Below are 19871 nucleotides of genomic sequence, written 5' to 3'. Positions count from 1 at the left end.
AGAGATTAATACAACTTGTTTACAGGCCAATTACCCAGCCTGCCAGCTGGACACTACCAGAATGCCCAGTTTTTGTTTTGTTCTTTTAATGTTGTGCTGAGCACACAAGTGAGCATTCTTTCTAAAGCAACTCATGAATTACAAGGGGGAAATTGATACTGGCATTTCAGATAGACTGGACTTGATAAAGAAATTATAAATAAAAGTAGAACACATTTCTTGGGAGACTAAATTCCAAAGTACACTTTGATAGTACATTGCTTGACATCTGTTGTTTCATTTCCTACAAATAGGTACATTGAAACAATTTACATGCTTCAGAAAGCAATTTTAAGACATACATTGGATGTTAAGTGGCCCTTCTTTTTATTATGAATAAGCTGCTGCATACAATAGAAGTTGGGAAATGAAAAGAGTATCCTCATCAATATGGAGGTATTAAATGCTTTGACCCCTTGCAGTTATTGCGAAATATTAAATGGCCAGAAGATAGCTTTTTAAAATTCAATTGAAGGCTGATGAGCACTTGGGAAACCATCTCCCCATCCTTTTCTTTCCAACTGACACTACAATTAACTACAAAGTCTGTGAAGAAAAGCACAGTTAGGACAGCAACAATGACCAAGGTTTAGGATCAGTGGAGAACAAACGTCCCACAGAGCAGCAGCACAGCTGGGTGAGCATCCTTGCCCAGAGCCTTGGAGGGGGCAGCTGAGTCCCAGCTGCACTGCACCACCCCAGAGCTCCTGGATGTTCACCTTCACACCCTGCTGCCAGAGCGGCTCTGTGGCCCTGCAAGGTGACAGTGCCACCTCCAGAGACAATGCCCCAAACACAGCAGGGCTCACAGCTCATCCGGAGCCGGCCTCTGACTCACACGGCTGATTTATGTCGCAGACATTTCTTCATAGAAATCCTTTCTTTGGGATTTCTCCTTCTTCTGGGAAGCAAAGGGCCCCAGAAGAAGAATGTAAACAATTGTTATCAGCTGCTGTGAAATGTAGCAGGTGTCCCTGTGATTGGCTCATCTTCCCTGTGTACCATTAAAGGCCAATCACAGGAGCAGCTCAGGGACAGATTCCCTGCACACAGAACTTTGTTATTCATTCTTTCTATTCTATTCTTAGCATAGCTGCTCTCTGGAACCTCTCTTTTTCTTCCTTTTAGTATAGTTATAATGTATTATATATCTTATATCAATAAATCAGCCTTCTGATCAAGAAACAAGATTCTCGTCCTTCTCTCACCACAGTGACCGTCTAAGGTCGCTGTAATAGATTTATGTGCAATTGATCAGATGTACTGAAAATAACAAAATAGACCAAGGGTTAGCCAAGAAATCGTCACTAAGTGCAGTCAGTGACCATGTCCTGGTTCCTCTCTGGGCACACCAGTGACCACAAGCTGCTCATGTCCTTCCCTCCTCAGCCTCTTGTGCTGACACTTCTGTTTGCAAGGCTGGCCCAGACACAGCATTAACTCCTGCTCTGATTTGAAAGAATGCTATGAAAAGGGCCAGAAGACAACTGGCTGGGAGTCCATGCTTCTGAAGGTGATTAGTATTTTTGTTCAGAAAAGGAAAAAAGGTTCATATTTTCCCTTCTCTCACTGGGCCCTCTAAGCAATTTTCAATTCACAGCCTTTCATGAGGTGCAGTTGGCTCCTCTGGTTACAAACTCAGTGGTCACAAACCCCAAAATCACACTTGCATTGCAAGGTTAATAGTAAGTCCAAAGACTTCTTTTGATGACTGGATCATTAATTCTCCCAAAATAAAAATCACTTCCATTAAAAGATTTACCACAGTGAAAAGTGAATTTAATGTTCTATTAACATCATTTAGGAGCTGCATTAGAATGTTTGATCAAGCTGAAAGAGTACTGAGCCAGTACTTATTTAAAATATTTCATTCTTTCATTTAGCTAACTTAGGACTGAAGTACAGCAAAATGAAGTTCTGAACATTTAAGCAATCTGTATTATCTGCATCCACTTTCAGGCCACAGTTTTGTTCTTATACAAACCTCTATGTCTTAGTACATCCATGAAACAATAATTTGTATTATAAATAAAAGCCTGATAACAGAAAGTCTGTCTTTTATACACCCTGGAATCACTGAAGAAAGCAACCAAAAAAGTGAGGAGCAACCTAATGGAGTTTGCTGCAGGAATTTGGTTCTGCTGTTCAGCAGCCTGCATGATTTAAGACTTGCTGGGAGTCTTACCCTAGACCTGACAGCAGAATTTACCCTATTTTTACAGAAATTTCCAAGAAAATGTTCATCCTTTGAGCACATGTAGTTCACACCTGTGGGTAAGTGAAAGGGAGGAGAAGCCCAGTTCCTGTGACTGAGACAGCAATCACAAAGAACTGGAGCCACATTCAAGTGTCATCAGTTAAAACTTTATCAGATCTAGTTTTCACCTAGTCATCTTTTTATCTTAAAAAGCAAATTATGATATGTCTATTGAAAAGGTCAAAGGAAAAACAAAAAGCTAGCTAGGGACAAATCCCTGAGGAAATATTAGAGAAGATTTTGCTTGAAGAGTCCCATTTCCCTGGCTTCTTGTCCTCTAGAAAATGGTTAATGATTTATCTTATCCTATGGCAAACATGATTTCAAAATTAATTTGATCAATTGTCTTTATCTAAGTTGAAGTCCTACTCTTGTCTCCATGCCCTAAAACATTCCACTGGCTGTGACCTGGCCCATGCACACATTTCCCCTCATTTCAGAGTTATGGGCAATTCTTGTGCTGCAAAGTGCTACTGCCCATGGAGCTGATCATCACAGAACTACCAAGAGTTTCCAGAACAAGTGCTTGGAATGAAACTGAAATTAAAGTTTGGTAACTTTGGATCAGAGTTGACAAAGTGAAGAACAGGGAGTCTTGTGCCACTCACAGGCACCTGCACTGCTTTACTGAAGAGCGCTAGAAAAGAATCTAAATTATTGGAAGAAGCATAGAATAGCATTAGCAGTAGTAGTTTATTGTAAAAATAAAGGCCGTACTGAAATCCTGGAGTACTGCCTTGAAATAGCTTCTGGTTTCCTTTAAAACACATCCCCAGCTCCCAATTCAAGGACGAGCCCTAAGAGATGCAGGAGGAACAGCAATGGAACTCGAGTTCCAAATGAGGCACTTTCTGGTCAATACTGACAGGATCAGTTTTGCCTTTTTCCACTCCCATGGCTCCTTCCCTGTGTGGCTCCAGGATGAGCTGCACAATCTGCTCACCCTCCTCTGCCTGACAGTGCCCAGGCTCCCTGAGCCTCCCCTGGGAGCCACCCTGTCAGCAAGCCTCAAGTTTGCTGCTTTTTGCTTCATTTACCCCCCAGACCTGTATTATTGCAAGCCCTCAGAGGCTCCAACTGCATCAGAGCCTCCCAAGGTTTGCTCCTGGTGCTCTGCACCCCAAATGAGCAGCACAATCTCACCCACAATCTGGTTTCTCACAGCAACTCCAAAATCCAGGAGATCAATGCTAAGAGCCCACACACCTGCCCTGCAGGCCTCTGCTGTGGATTCTGTGGCTCAGCTCAACATAAAAAACCAGAACTTGCATAGAGAAATTCATTTCCAAAAGTATTACACAGAGCCCAAGTACAATAATACATCATTTACCTTGGCTGTATAAATGAGGAGGTTTCACATTAAACAGCTCTCCCAAGCTACTGAAACACACAGGCCTAACTGGGGTTTAGCAGGCCCACAAATACTCACTAATTCCAGCAAAATCAAAAAGCTTCACCACATCCTTGCCCATTTAGTTACCCAAGTGCCTGAATATCAAGAGTGGATTTACCAATTTATAAGCTATGAGACATAACATGGAGAGGAACCAGACATTACATCAAAAAGAAGCTTTCTGAAACCAGGTGACATCCTTTCTGCATTTCATATACTACATCCTGAGTAACAGCTAGGAGAGGGGAAGTGGAATAAAGAAAAAAGAACAGATTATTTGCTATGACACCTTAAAAAACAGCCCATGCAGTCCTTAGTCCATTGTAGTTTTAGTCTATAGTTTATAAATTGTAACACAATCATCTGCTAAGACACCCAGCATCTTTAATTAAAAGCAGATCTCAAATCCCACAGTCAGACTTGTGCTTTATCATTTTATGCCTGAATTATAAAAAACAGGGTCCAGCCCTTTATTCTTCATTGGATGTTTCACAGCTAAGAAAACTGTTAAGATTATTTAGAATTAAAAACCATGAAATTACTATAAGCAAACCAGACCTTTAGCTACAATTCTGTTCTCAGTAACTTATGCTGCCTCACAATCTGTCTCTTTTTCAAAGATGTCACATACAACACAAACGTGGTGCAGTTAAAACAGAGGAAGAGATTTCAGGTATTCTTGAGAAACTATGACACAGCTATTTTTAAATCCTAAGCAAAAATATCTTACATTAAAATAGTACAGTCCCTCCCTCCCCCCCAGTTCAATTACTAAAATCCAGGAGAGGGTTACTAGCAGTTTCAAAATTGCCTAATTATCCAGTGCAATCCAATCTGCATCTTCAGAACAGTCTCTATGGTGGCAATAGTTCTTTTCTTCATTGGGGGATTAAATTGGTTCACGTGCTCTGAATAACCTAATCACTGCTGCCAATACAGTGACAAATGAAGGGAAAAACCTGCCTTATGAGCTAGAAAAATATTTACAGGCCACACTACTCCAGCAAGAAGCTTTTTAAAGCTATTTCACAGTAACAGGCAGGATATAAGGCAAAATCAAATATCTATACCTAAAATAAAAAGCTCACAACAACAATTAGTTACTACAATACCTTTACTCAAGCCTATGATGATATTTTCAAGAAAGATGGCTTGGGGGGAAAATGAAGTCCAAACACCTAATGCTAAAATACTGAGCAGATAAACAAAGAGCACAGCAGACATGCACAACACAGTGTAATCATTACCAAAAAAATAAGGCAGCAAAATCAGCCAGAAATATTAGACAACAAAAACTATCACACTAACGTAATGAGTGCTAAAACATTTAAAATACATTCATTCTCTTATGTTAATTAATTAAAGGTTTCATAGTCTGCATTCTCCTATTTAACGAAGCCAACAAAAAACAACCCTAAAATTTGCTGGTATTAGCTATCCAAACCCAGGATGAATTTTAATATTAAATAGACAGATCTATTTGTAAAGCAGAAGTGAACTAAGCACAGTTCATTCTGACAATATTAGAAACTAAGTAACCCTTAATTCAAAACAAGCATTTCACAATTAAAAACAGCCATCTATGACAATCCACTAAGCAGAATTCAACAAAAAGGCCTCAGAAAATGATGCTCCTAAATGGTCAGCCTTTACATCAGCAATCCTACAATAAACAGGCCCTGAGCACATACCGTCAGGGTTTTTGGGATACATCTCCTTCATTAATCTCCAATATTAGCAGCAGCAGCATCACTCACTCTTCTGTTCCTCTCCTCCTAAAATACATTCCCCAGGAGTCCTTTCAATGCAATTTTCTCAGCATTTCCAGGAGGTCTCTCAGCCACATCCCTACGCACAGAGGCAGCAGGAATCTCTGCATTTGCAACAATCCATGGCTGCAAAGGAGGGTGGCAGGCACAGCGACTGTACCATAACCAAAATGCTGAGTTCTCCTCTCTCCTGCAGCACACGTACACACAGCCCGCGTCAGTGCCCGCCGCTCGCAACACCAACCACAACGATGACACAAAATCTACAGAAAAGCATGCATTACTCACTGGGTTTTATTCTTTAGCCTCTTCAGCATGGAATTCTTTACAATGTAGTAGGTATGAAATGAAACATTTTCCCTTTATTCCACGGATGCCGCCGTGTGAATACCATTAGACACCAAGGACAATAGGCAGGATCAGCTCGAACATTAAGAGCAAATATTTAATGGAAGACTGGTTACCCCCGTCTCTCCCTTTCACATCTCTGCCTCATGTATCCAGGCACGGGTGGTACTGGCTCCCTTGAGAGGCTGTAGCTAGCAGCTGAGGCACAACTAAAACATGGCATGGATGTCAAGGAGCTGATGTCACCAAAACAAGAATTTCTCTGATAAAGCCGGCAATTCTGTTAGGGGAGTGCTACAAATCGATGGGGATTGTTCAGCTGGACGTGCCGTGTTACACAATGCACTGCAGCACCAAGAGTGATAAATCAGATCAAGATCTGTCAGGGTAAATAAGCTGAGACTCCAATAACTAAGTTATAAAGCTGCCAATCAGCTGCTGGGATCCACACGCGCTGGCAGGAGCGCTGGCACCTGCAGGCACAGGAGAGAACACAGCGAACGCCTCTGGAACAACCTTGTTTATTCCATCCTGAAATAACTGCTCATCCTCTGAGAAAGCAAAAGTGAAATGCAGGACTGCTCTAAAAGTCTGCCATCTTTATCAGGAAACACTGAGCGAGCACTCACGGCTCCAGTCCAGCAGATGCTGGGAACACCCGGGAGAGGTCACATTGAGTGGCTGGGAAGGGATGGGAGAGTTTCAGCAAGGCTGATGGGAGATGTCACATTTACTCCCTGGGAAGGGATGGGAGAGTTTCAGCAAGGCTGATGGGAGAGGTCACATTTACTCCCTGGGAAGGGATGGGAGAGTTTCAGCAAGGCTGATGGGAGATGGCCACATTTACTCTCTGGGAAGGGATGGGAGATGTTTCAGAAGGCTGATGGGAGATGGTCACATTTACTCTCTGGGGAAGGGATGGGAGAGTTTCAGCCAGGCTGATGGGAGATGTCACATTTACACTCTAGGAAGGGATGGGAGAGTTTCAGCAAGGCTGATGGGAGATGGTCACATTTACTCCCTGGGAAGGGATGGGAGAGTTTCAGCAAGGCTGATGGGAGAGGTCACATTTACTCCCTGGGAAGGGATGGGAGATGTTTGTCACAGGAGATGGTCACATTCACTCCCTGGGAAGGGATGGGAGAGTTTCAGCAAGGCTGATGGGAGATGGTCACATTTACTCTCTGGGAAGGGATGGGAGAGTTTCAGCAAGGCTGATGGGAGATGGTCACATTTACTCTCTGGGAAGGGATGGGAGAGTTTCAGCAAGGCTGATGGGAGATGTCACATTTACTCCCTGGGAAGGGATGGGAGATGTTTGTCACCTCCCAGCAGCACTGCCAGCTCAGGGAGAGGGGCTGCTTGGAGCCACAGCTGTGCTCTGACACTGAGAGCTGGGGCTGGCTCCAACAACAGCACAGAAATCCAGCAGCAAAGGAATACAGACACAATACAAATGCAGATGCTGGAGACTGTGCAAATTCTGTCTCACAGACAGCACCACATCAATATAAGAACAAAGGTTCTTCAAGCACAGAAATAACTTTCCTTAAGTCATGCAAATGGAATTGAAATATTAGGCATGTGGTTTATTTCATTAATGCATTACAGCTTTTATTTCAAGCTTTGCTGGCTGGTACAATCTCAAAACCGTATCAATTAACAAAGGTGAGGATAGGTTGCAACTCTATTATTAAATTTCAACATAAATGCAAACCCTCCAGTCTGTATTCCTGCACTCTTCTTCCAAGTATTATTGTTCTGAAGGAGCTGGAAAGAAAAACCCTACAATCCTACAGAAAGAGAGATTTGCACTTCAGAACACCACAAACTATTGGAAAGAGCAACTCATGACCTAACATGGAGACATCTGAGCAACAGATTGGAAATGCAATTATTTCACAATTGAATAGTTTTTAAATAAAACTCCATTTCAAACTGTCTGTAGTTCTGTAACAAACCAGCAATCCACACTGAGAACTGCTAATTTAAGTAGAAGCTCATTTTGGATAGACCAACTACTTCACTCTTTATTTGTCTCTGGAAAAAACCTGAGGCAAACTCATAATCTCCTTTATAGTGCAAACATGATGCTCCAGCAAACATATCCATATATTACATAATATTCGCACTTTTAAAGGGATTTCCTCTGAATATAACTACAGTGATAGAGACTAAATAAGAAATTAACACAGGATTAATATTTTCTGAAGCAAAGCAAATATTTCAGTCCTGACAAAATAAATAGTTCCTGAAATAAACTATATTACCAACACCAGTAACATTCCCTTACAGTCCAAGTGCAATGCAGATATTTGTTGTGGGCCTTTGGCTAACAAGCAACAATCCTGAATGTATTAGTCTATGCTAAGTTACAATTTAAATACAATTTAACAGCTCTGTTGCAAAAAATAGCTACACCTAGGCCACTAGGCCCAATTTCCATGCAGACCCCACAGATGCAAAGAGGTAATGTGCATCAAATTAATCCATGAAACCATGAGAAACCTGACCAGAGATCCCTTAGCAAGCACATCCAACTAAACAGGATTTTGAAACAATCTGAGTGTGATTCAACGTGACCTGCAAAACCAAAGAGGGAGAAATACCCTACAGACACAATAACCAGGTCAGCTGAGCCACACTCAGCTGTGCTCTCTGCAGCTCATCTCAGGGCTTGAGAGAGCTCAAACTTCAAATAAATTAACACAAAAACTTTCCTATTAGAATATCTACACCTTTAATGAGTTCATTAAATTAGGTGTCTCAGGGATAATTTCTTTAACTCTTCTAATCATAGTAGAAGAGCCTTTATCTGCTGGCCTTGTTCAGAAAATTAAAGGAATTAATGTTGTACATTTACTTTTTTTTTTCTTTCTAAAAGACAATTTTAATAACCCAATCAACATGAAAACTTACCTGGTTTTTACAGTCAACCTTTCATCTAGTTAAATGTAGAAAATCATATTTGAACTCCAACTTTTTGGAATTTATTTCACCTCTCTCCATCCTCATATAAGTTCTCAATAGAGAACTTTTTTTTTATTATTAGCATATTAGCATTATTCTCTGATAAAAAATAGCTTTAACAACTACTACCACTGCCCTACTCATCTTTAGCCAGTCTCAGTGTAAATCCTGATCAACCAAGTACTTTTCTCCTAGCATGCATTACTTGCTCTTATCAGCAATTAGTTTTATCTCCTCTCATATTTCTCAAAGAGAAGAGCAAAGGTCCTTGAAATTCCTCAGTTAGCTTTTTTTATACTCCTGTGAGCAGCCAAGCATCATCTGGTACCTTTGGCACCCAATTATTCCCATTCCTTTCCTTAACATTTACCAAGGTATGAACTAAAGTCCTGATGCCATCCCTCTGTCATGAGAGCTGACTATACAGCTATTTAATCCCTTTATCCCTGTGCAGTTCAGGTTATTACAAATACAGGTAAACCATATCAATTATGGGTCCTCCCTCTGGAGGTTTATCTATCTCTCACAGGATGATTTTTATAGAGATTAATAACCTTTTTATTAAAATGGCTGTATCTCCCTCTTCAGCACATTTCTTTTCCCTGAAAGTTAAAAAAACCAAAAGAACCACAAAAAAAAGCAAAGGCCTATATTCAAATAGACATCTCAACAACAAAAACCAGCATTAATCCTCAGAAACATTAAAACACTGCTACAACACTGATTTATGCAATATGTCTGTTGACAAAATGTAAAACATTTTGTATTCTTTTAAGAAAACAAAACAGAAACACACATATGTAGCACTAGATGATGAAAATCCTTTAATATTTCTTTTCCATGTGACCAAAAAAAGTTTAGTTAGAAAGGGAGAACATTTTGGTACTCACGATCTTCTCCTGGACAAGGCATGCCGGGTTTCTCTGGAGTACTTGGGAAAACTAAAAAAAAAAATCAGATTTTTAAGGTAAAAGAGTCTCAGTAGTACTTTCTTCTTGATTCTTGAATATATTTACACACAAACAGTTTTTGGAAGCCATTAAATAATTCTACATGAGAAATGATACAATCAGAATTTGTTTCTAGACTGGGAGGAGCTTATACTGGAAAACGGAGTAAATGGAGTAAATGGAGTAAAGCAAGAACAGATCTGTGCAGTGCTGAACTCAAAGCTCCTGCACAGTTTCAGCTTTGAGCTCCAGTTCCCTCCTCAGCACCAAACTCCAGGGCAGAGCTAAACAAAGGACACTTGACAGGCAAGGGAGTCACTCCAGCCTCCCACTTATGCAAGGTTTCGCTGGAGTACTTGGGAAAGCTACAACAAAAACATCAGATTTTTAAGGTAAAAGATTCTCAGTAGTATTTTTTTCCTTGATTCCTGAATATATTTACACACAAACAGCTTTTGGAAGCCTTTAAATAATTCTACATGAGAAATGATACAATCAGAATTTAGTTCTAGACTGGCAGGAGCTTATCCTGGAAAATGAAGTAAATGGAGTAAAGCAAGAACAGATCTGTGCAGTGCTGAACTCAAAGCTCCTGCACAGTTTCAGCTTTGAGCTCCAGTTCCTTCCTCAGCACCAAACTCCAGGGCAGAGCTAAACAAAGGACACTTGACAGGCAAGGGAGTCACTCCAACCTCCCACCTAAGCGGGGTTTCTCTGGAGTACTTGGGAAAGCTACAACAAAAACATCAGATTTTTAAGGTAAAAGATTCTCAGTAGTATTTTTTTCCTTGATTCCTGAATATATTTACACACAAACAGCTTTTGGAAGCCTTTAAATAATTCTACATGAGAAATGATACAATCAGAATTTAGTTCTAGACTGGCAGGAGCTTATCCTGGAAAATGAAGTAAATGGAGTAAAGCAAGAACAGATCTGTGCAGTGCTGAACTCAAAGCTCCTGCACAGTTTCAGCTTTGAGCTCCAGTTCCTTCCTCAGCACCAAACTCCAGGGCAGAGCTACACAAAGGATGCTTGACAGGCAAGGGAGTCACTCCAACCTCCCACCTAAGCAGGGTTTCTCTGGAGTACTTGGGAAAGCTACAACAAAAACATCAGATTTTTAAGGTAAAAGATTCTCAGTAGTATTTTTTTCCTTGATTCCTGAATATATTTACACACAAACAGTTTTTGGAAGCCTTTAAATAATTCTACATGAGAAATGATACAATCAGAATTTAGTTCTAGACTGGCAGGAGCTTATCCTGGAAAATGAAGTAAATGGAGTAAAGCAAGAACAGATCTGGGCAGTGCTGAACTCAAAGCTCCTGCACAGTTTCAGCTTGGAGCTCCAGGTCCTTCCTCAGCACCAAACTCGAGGGCAGAGCTCCACAAAGGACACTTGAGCAGCTGTGGGGATGATCAGGCACACAGGGAGGGGTTCCTGAGCTCTGCAATACTTGCCATGAATGATCAGCCCCTGGTCCCTGTTCTGACAGTACAGACGGAATGCTTCCTCCAGCTCCATCTGAGAGGAGATGGTACAGGGGTCACCTAACAAAAAAAGCAACACACAGGTAAATTTACCACCAAGAATTTCAATTAGTAAAAAAAAACTGTATCAGCTTCAGGTATTGCCTTGCTTTCAATCACTTGATATTAAGCTGGCACTTTGATCAAAGCCAAAATGGAACAACACAACTATTCCTTCCAACTTTATCAAAATTGAGTAGACTGAACTATCCTATAGGATAACAAGAGAATGAAAGTGAACACATATACCTAAAGATCCCCTCACCATTTTCTTGATGTCTGCTTGTGGTCACATTATCAGCATTACCTTGGGAGGGTTATTTTTGTTAAAACTGGATAATTAATCCATAAATCCACTTAAGCAGACACACAAAGTACAGTACGTCACAATGCACTGAGGCAGCCCAGAGCAAGGGTGTCACTGAACCCCTGTCCCTCTGTGTGTCCCTTCCTGCAGCACACCCTGCCTGGCCTTATGATATCCAGGCCAAGTGATGGCACCAGTGTCAAGCAACATTTAAACTTTAATTTCTTATTTTTAAAAAATGTTCTTATTTTGTAAAATTATGAATCCAGGGGCCAGCTACCTCTCCTTGTAGGCTACTGCTGTTGATGATCTATAAATGCAGCAATAATGCAACATGAAAGACAAAAGAATTATTTGTACTGCAAATCAACAATCCATATTCCTTGCATGTTTACAGGATTTTATCATGAGTGAGTTATTCATAGTTCAAACCTTTTGGATCTTGTCAAAAACAAAGAAACACTATAAAAGCCCAACAGAAAATCTATTTTCTTCATCTCTTGGTAGGTTTTGTTTATTCATTAAGCCATGGGCAATTGTTTGCTTTTAGTTAGTTCAAAGAGAACATCTGTTTGTGCAATCAGTCAAATGAACTTAAATTCCATGTGGCAATAAGTGGAAACACTTGCATGCAGAAATAGGATAACTCAGAAAACCCAGGAGGATCAGTAACAGCCAACACAGCAGATTGGCTGGAACTCAACCACTCAGACCCAGGAATCACAGAAAGGTTGTGCAGGTATTTAACCAAGACTAGAGGAAAATACTTACTAGAACAAAGACTAAATAAATTCTTTTTAATTTAAGTAAATTCAATAAGCCAATGCAACAGAGAGCCCAACCAAGAAACACTTAACAGGACTCCTGTCTTAGAATCAATCCTCCAACTCCAATCTCAGGGGGTTTTCTTCTTCCCTGCAATAATCTCCCTTTATTAGCAGGCATGCAGTTCAACCAGCTAAGCACAGGCAATGTAATTATCTTCCATGTCCTTCTCATCAGGTTACTTCTTATTACACCACCATTAAACTGAGGGTGGTACAGGTGCCTCTCTCCTTCTTGGTATTCAAAATATAAAGAGTAAAATTTAGGAGTATTAATACTTGTCCTTGGTATCTTAAAAAGGGCTGAGTTGTCTTTGACTACCAGCTACCTCCTTCCAAGGTCAGTACTTTGAAATTCCATTTACTCAACACTATCAGCTAAGAGAGCTATTTAAAAAACCAAAACACACCATTAAAACTATTAGCCAAACCAGTCTGGTCTTTTTCCACCTTTCTGTATTCAGTTCTAGTTCTGCAGGCCCTGACTTTGACAAGGTGCTTCTGTAGAAGTGAATTCAGGCACTACTGCAATCAACCCTGATGTCTTAAGTTTCATTTCTCCGAGCTTCCTGCTCTGGGACAGGGCTCTGTAGTTGGGTATTTAGAAACAAAAAACCTTCACAGCATGATATTTGTTTCTACAAGCTCCTCAATGCCCCTTCTCTGTGAACAACAAACCCTGAAGTATTTCAGTCCAGTACCTTCATCATCAATCCACTTGAGGGTAATGGGCTGCTCCTGCTGCAAGTTGCACATCTCGTGCACTTCATCACAGAGCTCAGCATAGCTCATGGATGCATCCAGGTTTGTTATCAGGATGTCCCTGCAGAAAATGAAAACATCAGCTCTTATCAGCAAATAGCTGCACATTCCAACAGTTCCACCTATGGACAGCAAGCTGCAGAATCCCACAGAATGAGCATTCCTCATATAAAACACTCCCACTGTGCCACAGGATTACACCTCCCAGTGCTTAACTTAAAAATCCTTCAGTGTGGAGGAAATAAATGTGTTAATTACCAGTCTTTAATGCATGTTTACTCGGGTGAGCCAAGCTCCCTTATTATAATTATCAGTGCTTGAAGTGTTGTTAAAAAACAAACCAGAAGCTTTCATAATAATTTCTTTTTTTTAATCCAGGTGCTTCTTCCATCAGGAGATAAATAAAATCTCATTTATTGTAAAATCCTTTAAAACAGAGGCTTTACCTCACATCCATTATATTGTTTGAGATGAAGCTTTGATTAGGTGAATTCTCAGAAGATGTAATTACAGGAAAATTCAGGTAAAATCTTACTCAAATTCTGCATATTGCACTCCACCTTTGTAGTGTTTAGAGAGCATGAACCCAGTACTGAACTCTCTATGTAAACTATACATTATCTCAGGAATTTGTGACAATAACTTTTGATATAACAGAAGTCCACAAGTCCTGTCAAAACAGGTCAAATACTGAAAAAGGAAAAAAGATTAAGCAAAACAAAATTTGATTATTTTGAAACAAGAGTTTCTCCCACTTTTAAAATATTTTTCAAATAACTGACTCAGGAAAATCAATTAATAAACAAGTGCAAAAAGAAACAGGAGATGAACATAAATCATTCCATTGCCTTCAAAACTTTCCAGAGGACAGTTCAGAAACTGTTTTGTAGTTGATGGCTACTGGCATGTGTAATTCTTTCCCCTCTTAGTGCAATCCAGCAAATCCATCAGAAGTTGTCCAACATGACTGAGATGATTTTCCTGTTTCCATACTATGTGACAAGACATTTTAGAAAAAATGCTATACAACATTTTCTGCCGACTTTCAGCAGCAGTTGAACAGTACTACACTGAAATAAGAAACTTAAACGCCACAACTTCCATTTTAAATGACATACATTAATAACTTGCCATTTTGCCTTTGCTGAGAAAAATTCCTATAAGTGAAACTGTAAAACAATCATCTTAAAGAACTGGACTGTTTCAAATTCAGATGAAAGCACTGCTACCTTTTCAAGTGTATCTTTAATCTATACTTTGTAGCACTCTCAAAGAGCAGCAACTTAATCATTCTTCATAACAGCAGCAGCAAAAGAAATACATATGCTGCCTGCCAACCTGTACATCCATATCACCCACAACACTGAGAGCCGTCAGGTGAGGCTGAGTTTAAGAACATTTCCCTGTCAAAGAAATCATGTTTTATGCATTTATGGAAGTAAGAGACCAAACTGGTTCTCACAGCAATGTTTGAGGGCTGGTACAATGCCTTGCCCCAAGACAAGGGCACCAACAGATGCATTTATTTAATGCTCATTATTGAAAAGCTCATTATTTAATGCACTGCCACTGTGAGCTACTCATGACACCAGGCAGGTGTGGATCTGTGGTAACCCTGGACAAACACACTTGCACAAGTATCTAAATAAAATTCAAAAACTGGAAATACACTGTAAGTCAACACTACTACACACACTATAAACTCCAAATAAAACTGGCAACTACTAATCAGCCTTGAATTGTTAAAATTATTATAACAGATGTCATTTTACAAGTAAATTAATAAACTTCATATCCATGATGTCCATGTTCCTTTGAGATTTACTGTATTTTATCTTATCTTAACATCCCTACAGCCACATCAGGCAATCAAGGCACAGGGAAGTAAAAACCATTCCTTGTTTAACACTAAACAATCCCATGGGACACTTTAAAAAAATATTTGAAACTGGACACTACGCAGTAATATGAAAAGGTAATGATCAGTAGGTTGTGAATGAGCAGTTACAGGAAGGGAAATAATTCCAGTGACAATCAAACTTGTCATCTCTCAGAGCCAAGATAACCCAGCAAAGCAGACTGCACCACTGCTCTGTTCAGTGATTTCAAGCAACCAGGTAAAAACTAGAGGCAAGTTGTGTAATTCTTGTTCATTATTGCAGTTACTTAGTTTTTCTTTTGTAATCTACTCTGGCAGTGATTTCCACCGTGCTATGTTAGGAACTCTGTCACACCCAGAAACAGGAATACCTGAGATACTCAGCCTCCAGAGCTACACTCAACACTCACATGTTCCAAACTTCCTCATGCTCACGTTTCTAACAGGCATATTGTACTAGCATTTTATTTTAGCAGTTAGTCCCTGATTCTGAAGTTGCCCAGCATCAATGATTTCCTGCAGTTTGTCAAACTTGTTCAAAATCTGAGTGCAGAACTGCAGCTGAGATACTGAGATATCAGTTATAGAGGCTGTAATGCCAAAAAGAATCAGTTTTACCTCACACTATTTGATCAGCAGAACAAAAACAAAATTCACAGAGCCTGGAATTCTTGTTTGTAAACTGACTTCTACAGACTTCACAGCTCATGCAAAAGACTGAATGTAGTGTTGCAGGAAAAACTACACAGTTTATTGTAAAACATGGTAATAACAATGACTTGACTTCTAACATTGAGACAATTATTATCACCTCCCCCAGCTGTGCACAGACAAGTTCCACAGACACATTGCTTCCACTTTATATCAGCATTACCTGCCAGCAAACATCCCCAAATTATTTACACCCAGTTCTACTGGTGTTTGGAGTGCCTTCCCCACAGAGCTGAGCTCTCCCATTGCATTACCACATTAACTCAACTGCTCTAGAACTCTAAACTCAGCACCTCAAACTACATGGCAGTGGTAAGTTTAAAATGAAAGCATTTTGTTTCCAATAAAATGTGTGAAGTGACTTTCATAAGTACATCACATTTCATTCCAACCAGCATTTTTCAACACCATAATGTAAGAACATGCACAGTGGTGGCTACATTTACTTATTTAGCAGTAAAATATCAGAAATGGCCACTCAAGTCACTTATTAAATGCCAACAAGTTCAGTCTAAACACTTCCAATCAACTTTAGGATCTACTTGGGCCAAATATTTAAGTCCTCAAATGCCTCAAACTCAGGCCTTGAAGGAAGACAGGAGAGAATAAACCAACATTATTTCACAAGGTCCTCAGAGTGGCAGCAAGCCAATTAGATTAAACATACCTGAAAATTCAAATTTCATGTTGCTGCAATAAAACCTTCCTGTTTCTACTGTCAACAGAGTGAAGTCATAAGGGACCATGACATTGTGATTATAGACAGGATAAAATGTAATAACTGCATGTGGGGGCAGGAGATGGATCTAACCTGGCTGTGCCCATGGGGATCGATAATCCATCAACCCACAATATCTGTGGGTTTGTCAGTTATGCACATTTTCTCCCCTTCTGAGGAAGAATAAATTAACTTTTCTTCTTGATCAGCATGCTGCAGGAGTCTGACTGGTATTTTAATAGCTCAGAAGTGTACCTGCCTGATCTGACATTAATTACAAATCCACCAAAGCCCTGGTTACTTTATCACCAGGTCAGACCACGAACTCCTGCTCAATACACTTCAAAAATAGACAGGTCACAACACAGAGGAAAGGACACACTGACTTACCCACTGTAGTGTGTTTTTACTCTGATGAAGTCTTTGTTCAGATCAATTTTTGAGCCCATTCTGCTCGGCATGGTCTGTATTTAGCAGCTATATAAAATTATAAGTATGCAGAAATAAGTTGATTGAAAACAGATTCTGAAGTGAAGAGCTTCACATGTGAAATGTGTCTCTGCTCCAGATGATTCTCAATCCAGCTGCACAGATAAAAAACCAGAATATTGATGAATATACACACACTGCTAAACAAATGAGTTGTGTCAAATTTTAGAAGCACAAATAGCTTTACATAGAACAGCAAAAAAATCAAAAGGAAAATGTGTAAGACCATTGACCTGCACAGAAATAAAATATGATTGGTTAAAAATACCCTGTACAATTTGGCTTTACAGAAATATCCCAAGTATTTGAGGAAGTTTTCTTAATCATTCAACAGCTCCCTCCTGGCTGAAATACTCCACAGAAGTTTTTACTTATTCATCAACCCAGCATCTTACTCTTTCCTCCTAAAGAAACAAGTAACTAAAAATAGTTTTTCTGTAAATAAAACATTGTAGTCAATTACTACCAGCTACAAATTTACCCAAGAGAAGCAGCAGAGGAACTCCGAGGGGCAATTTACCATACCTTTATGACTGGAGCCTGACAAACATCCTGTTTATTCCAAACCACCACCTCACACACCAGTGTGGGTATCCAAACACCTCCCTAACCCCGCTGCCCGGGCAAGCCGGGCCACAGGTCCCGGGGGAGCGGAGGCTCCCGAAAGCTTTACCCGACCCTCCCGGGGGCTCAGCGGAACTCGCGGCCCCTCCCGTCCCCCCCGGTCCCCCCTCAGCCCCGGCCTGCGGGGAGCGCCCGCGACGCGGCACCGTCGCTGGGGACGAGCTGGCGCCGGCACTTCCCCGGACGGAGCGTTCTCCACCGGGACCGGCCGGGCTCCTACCTGCTCCGACCGCCGCGGTCCCACCCCACACAGAGGGGCCGCTCCCTGAGCCCTGCCCGGCTGCACCTCCGCGGCCTCAAGTTGCTCAAAGTCCCGCAAGGAAGTTTCGAAGCGGACTTTGCCTCGCTGCCGGCGGTGCCCCGGCGGGGAGCGGCGGTTGCGGCAGCCGGCGGAGGAGCCGCGCTGTCCCTCAGGTGCCCCCTCAGGTCCCGCCCCAGGTGGCCCCCGCACCCCTCAGCCGCTGTCCGGGCTCAGTGCCCCGCGCCCGCGGCAACATGGCGGTCTGGGGGCGGGAGCCGCAGCCAATGGAGAGCCAATCCCCGCCCGGGTCCCGCCTCCCCGCCGCCAATGGCAGCGCGGGAACCGTTACCTGGGGAGCCGGAGCGTCCCGGCCAACCAGAGCGGGCGGGGGGGCGGCAGGGAACACCTGCAGCCAATGGGAGCGCGGCGCTGCAGGGAGGGGCGGCTGAGGGAGCTGGGGGGGACAGGTGTGAGGGGACAGTGCTGGGGAGACAGGTGTGAGGGGACAGGTGTGAGGGGACAGTGCTGAGCGGACAGTGCTGAGGGGACAGGTGTGAGGGGACTGTGCTGAGGGGACAGGTGTGAGGGGACAGTACTGAGGGGACAGGTGTGAGGGGACAAGTGTGAGGGGGCAGGTGTGACGGGACAGCACTGAGGGGACAGGTGTGAGGGGACAGTACTGAGGGGACAGGTGTGACGGGACAGTACTGAGGGGACAGATGAGGGGACAGTGCTGAGGGGACTGCGCTGATGGGACACCTGTCAGGGGACAGGTATGAGGGAATGGGATGTGTGAGGGGACAGCATTGAGGGGCTAGAGGACATGTAAGGGAGATCAGGGAGATCAGGTGTGAGGGGACTGGTATGAGGGAGAGAGGACAGTGATGAGGGGACAGAGGACCTGGTGTAAGGTGTGAAGGGGACAAGCATGACATAATATGATACTGATGCAAGGGGACTGGTGTGAGGGGACTGGGGCCTGAGGAGAGGTCCTGAGGGGACATGGATGAGACTGATGTGAGGGGACGGAGTTGGAGGGGCCATGTTCTGAGGGGATAAAGGCCAGGTGCTGAAAGGGCAGGTGGGACAGGACAGGCCCTGCCTGCCTCCCCGGGAGCTGCCAGCGCTGCTTCCCAGGAATCCCAGCAGGAAGCCCCAGCAGTGATGTCTGGTGAGTGTCAATCCAACATCCAGCCAAGGGAGGGGCCACTCAAAGTGGCTAAAGCAGCAAAATCATAGTTGAGATAAAACAGAGGGAATAATATCAGACTGGCCAAACGAGAGAAAAAAACCAATATATTAGTGGTGGAGCACCCAGAGTTCCACAAGAGGCAGTCTGTGACATGTTTAATGCTTTGTAAAGTTGGGTTTGGATGTTTTTCCCTAGTGGTGCTTTGATATTTTGCTTCCAAACTGAAGTAAATCAGGATCTCCTGCTTTTTCCTCACAGAAAGCTGGGATGGTGAACGCAGAGAGTCCTCTAGTGGAAATGCTGCTCATCCTGCCCAAACAGCTGGTTTCCTTGTGTACTTTAAAACTTTTCTAAGCAAATCAGCTATCCAAGCAAAAGAGTTATTTTGGAGCTTTTCTTGATGTATTTATACCCACCATTGGGCAACATGACCCACCACATTTGAAAAATAGAACAAAACAGGGAGACAAAACTATTAGGATTTTTATTTTTGGGCTACCTGCTGTTGAGTGGTCATGACTTGTATTTTGAAAAGGAAAAAAAATAATTGGTCCTTAGTCTTCTGCTATTCCATGTGTACACCTACCTCAAGTTTTTTCGGGCACATTTAGCACTTTCTCAGCACCTTTGTGGGGCTTTTGGGGTTTGTGAGTGGGACAGTTGGCAGCAGTGTAACTCTGAGGCTTCTTTTGGTGTTTCTACAATCTTCCAAAATACAAATAAATAATAATTGGCACTAGTTTAATTAGCAGTAAAATGGGAAAATATATTCCCATCAGTCGAGATGTTTTCTCTGACACCAAGGAAATGCATCCCTTGGCTCCATTTATCAGCCTTTAATTGAATTATTTGTGTCCACTGCTAATT

The 19871-nt window shown here is 41.9% G+C and overlaps 1 protein-coding gene across 3 annotated transcripts in view; it reads right to left on the bottom strand.

Annotated features, from left to right (window-relative positions):
- PRKCZ (protein kinase C zeta) overlaps window positions 1-18044 on the bottom strand; it is a 46826-nt gene extending 28782 nt beyond the window's left edge. The window contains exons 1-5 of one of the 3 annotated variants that reach the window (XM_074558300.1): window positions 17792-18044; window positions 16849-17042; window positions 13090-13211; window positions 11189-11278; window positions 9667-9717 (exon numbers count right to left, since the gene is read on the bottom strand). In XM_074558300.1, coding sequence (XP_074414401.1) covers window positions 9667-9717; window positions 11189-11278; window positions 13090-13211; window positions 16849-16919 — 334 coding nt within the window. In that variant the 5' untranslated portion in view covers window positions 16920-17042; window positions 17792-18044. Of the gene's footprint in view, window positions 1-5380; window positions 5673-5746; window positions 6219-9666; window positions 9718-11188; window positions 11279-13089; window positions 13212-16848; window positions 17043-17791 lie in introns of those variants that run through there. The other 2 variants (XM_074558302.1, XM_074558301.1) reach the window with 2 other exon arrangements.
- Between the last annotated feature and the right edge of the window lie 1827 nt (window positions 18045-19871).

Source organism: Zonotrichia albicollis, chromosome 25 (genome assembly GCF_047830755.1).
Source record: "Zonotrichia albicollis isolate bZonAlb1 chromosome 25, bZonAlb1.hap1, whole genome shotgun sequence".
In the NCBI taxonomy this organism is placed as follows: Eukaryota; Metazoa; Chordata; class Aves; order Passeriformes; family Passerellidae; genus Zonotrichia; species Zonotrichia albicollis.
Note: the sequence above shows the minus strand (reverse complement) of the source record. Positions and strands in the feature narration are given on the sequence as shown.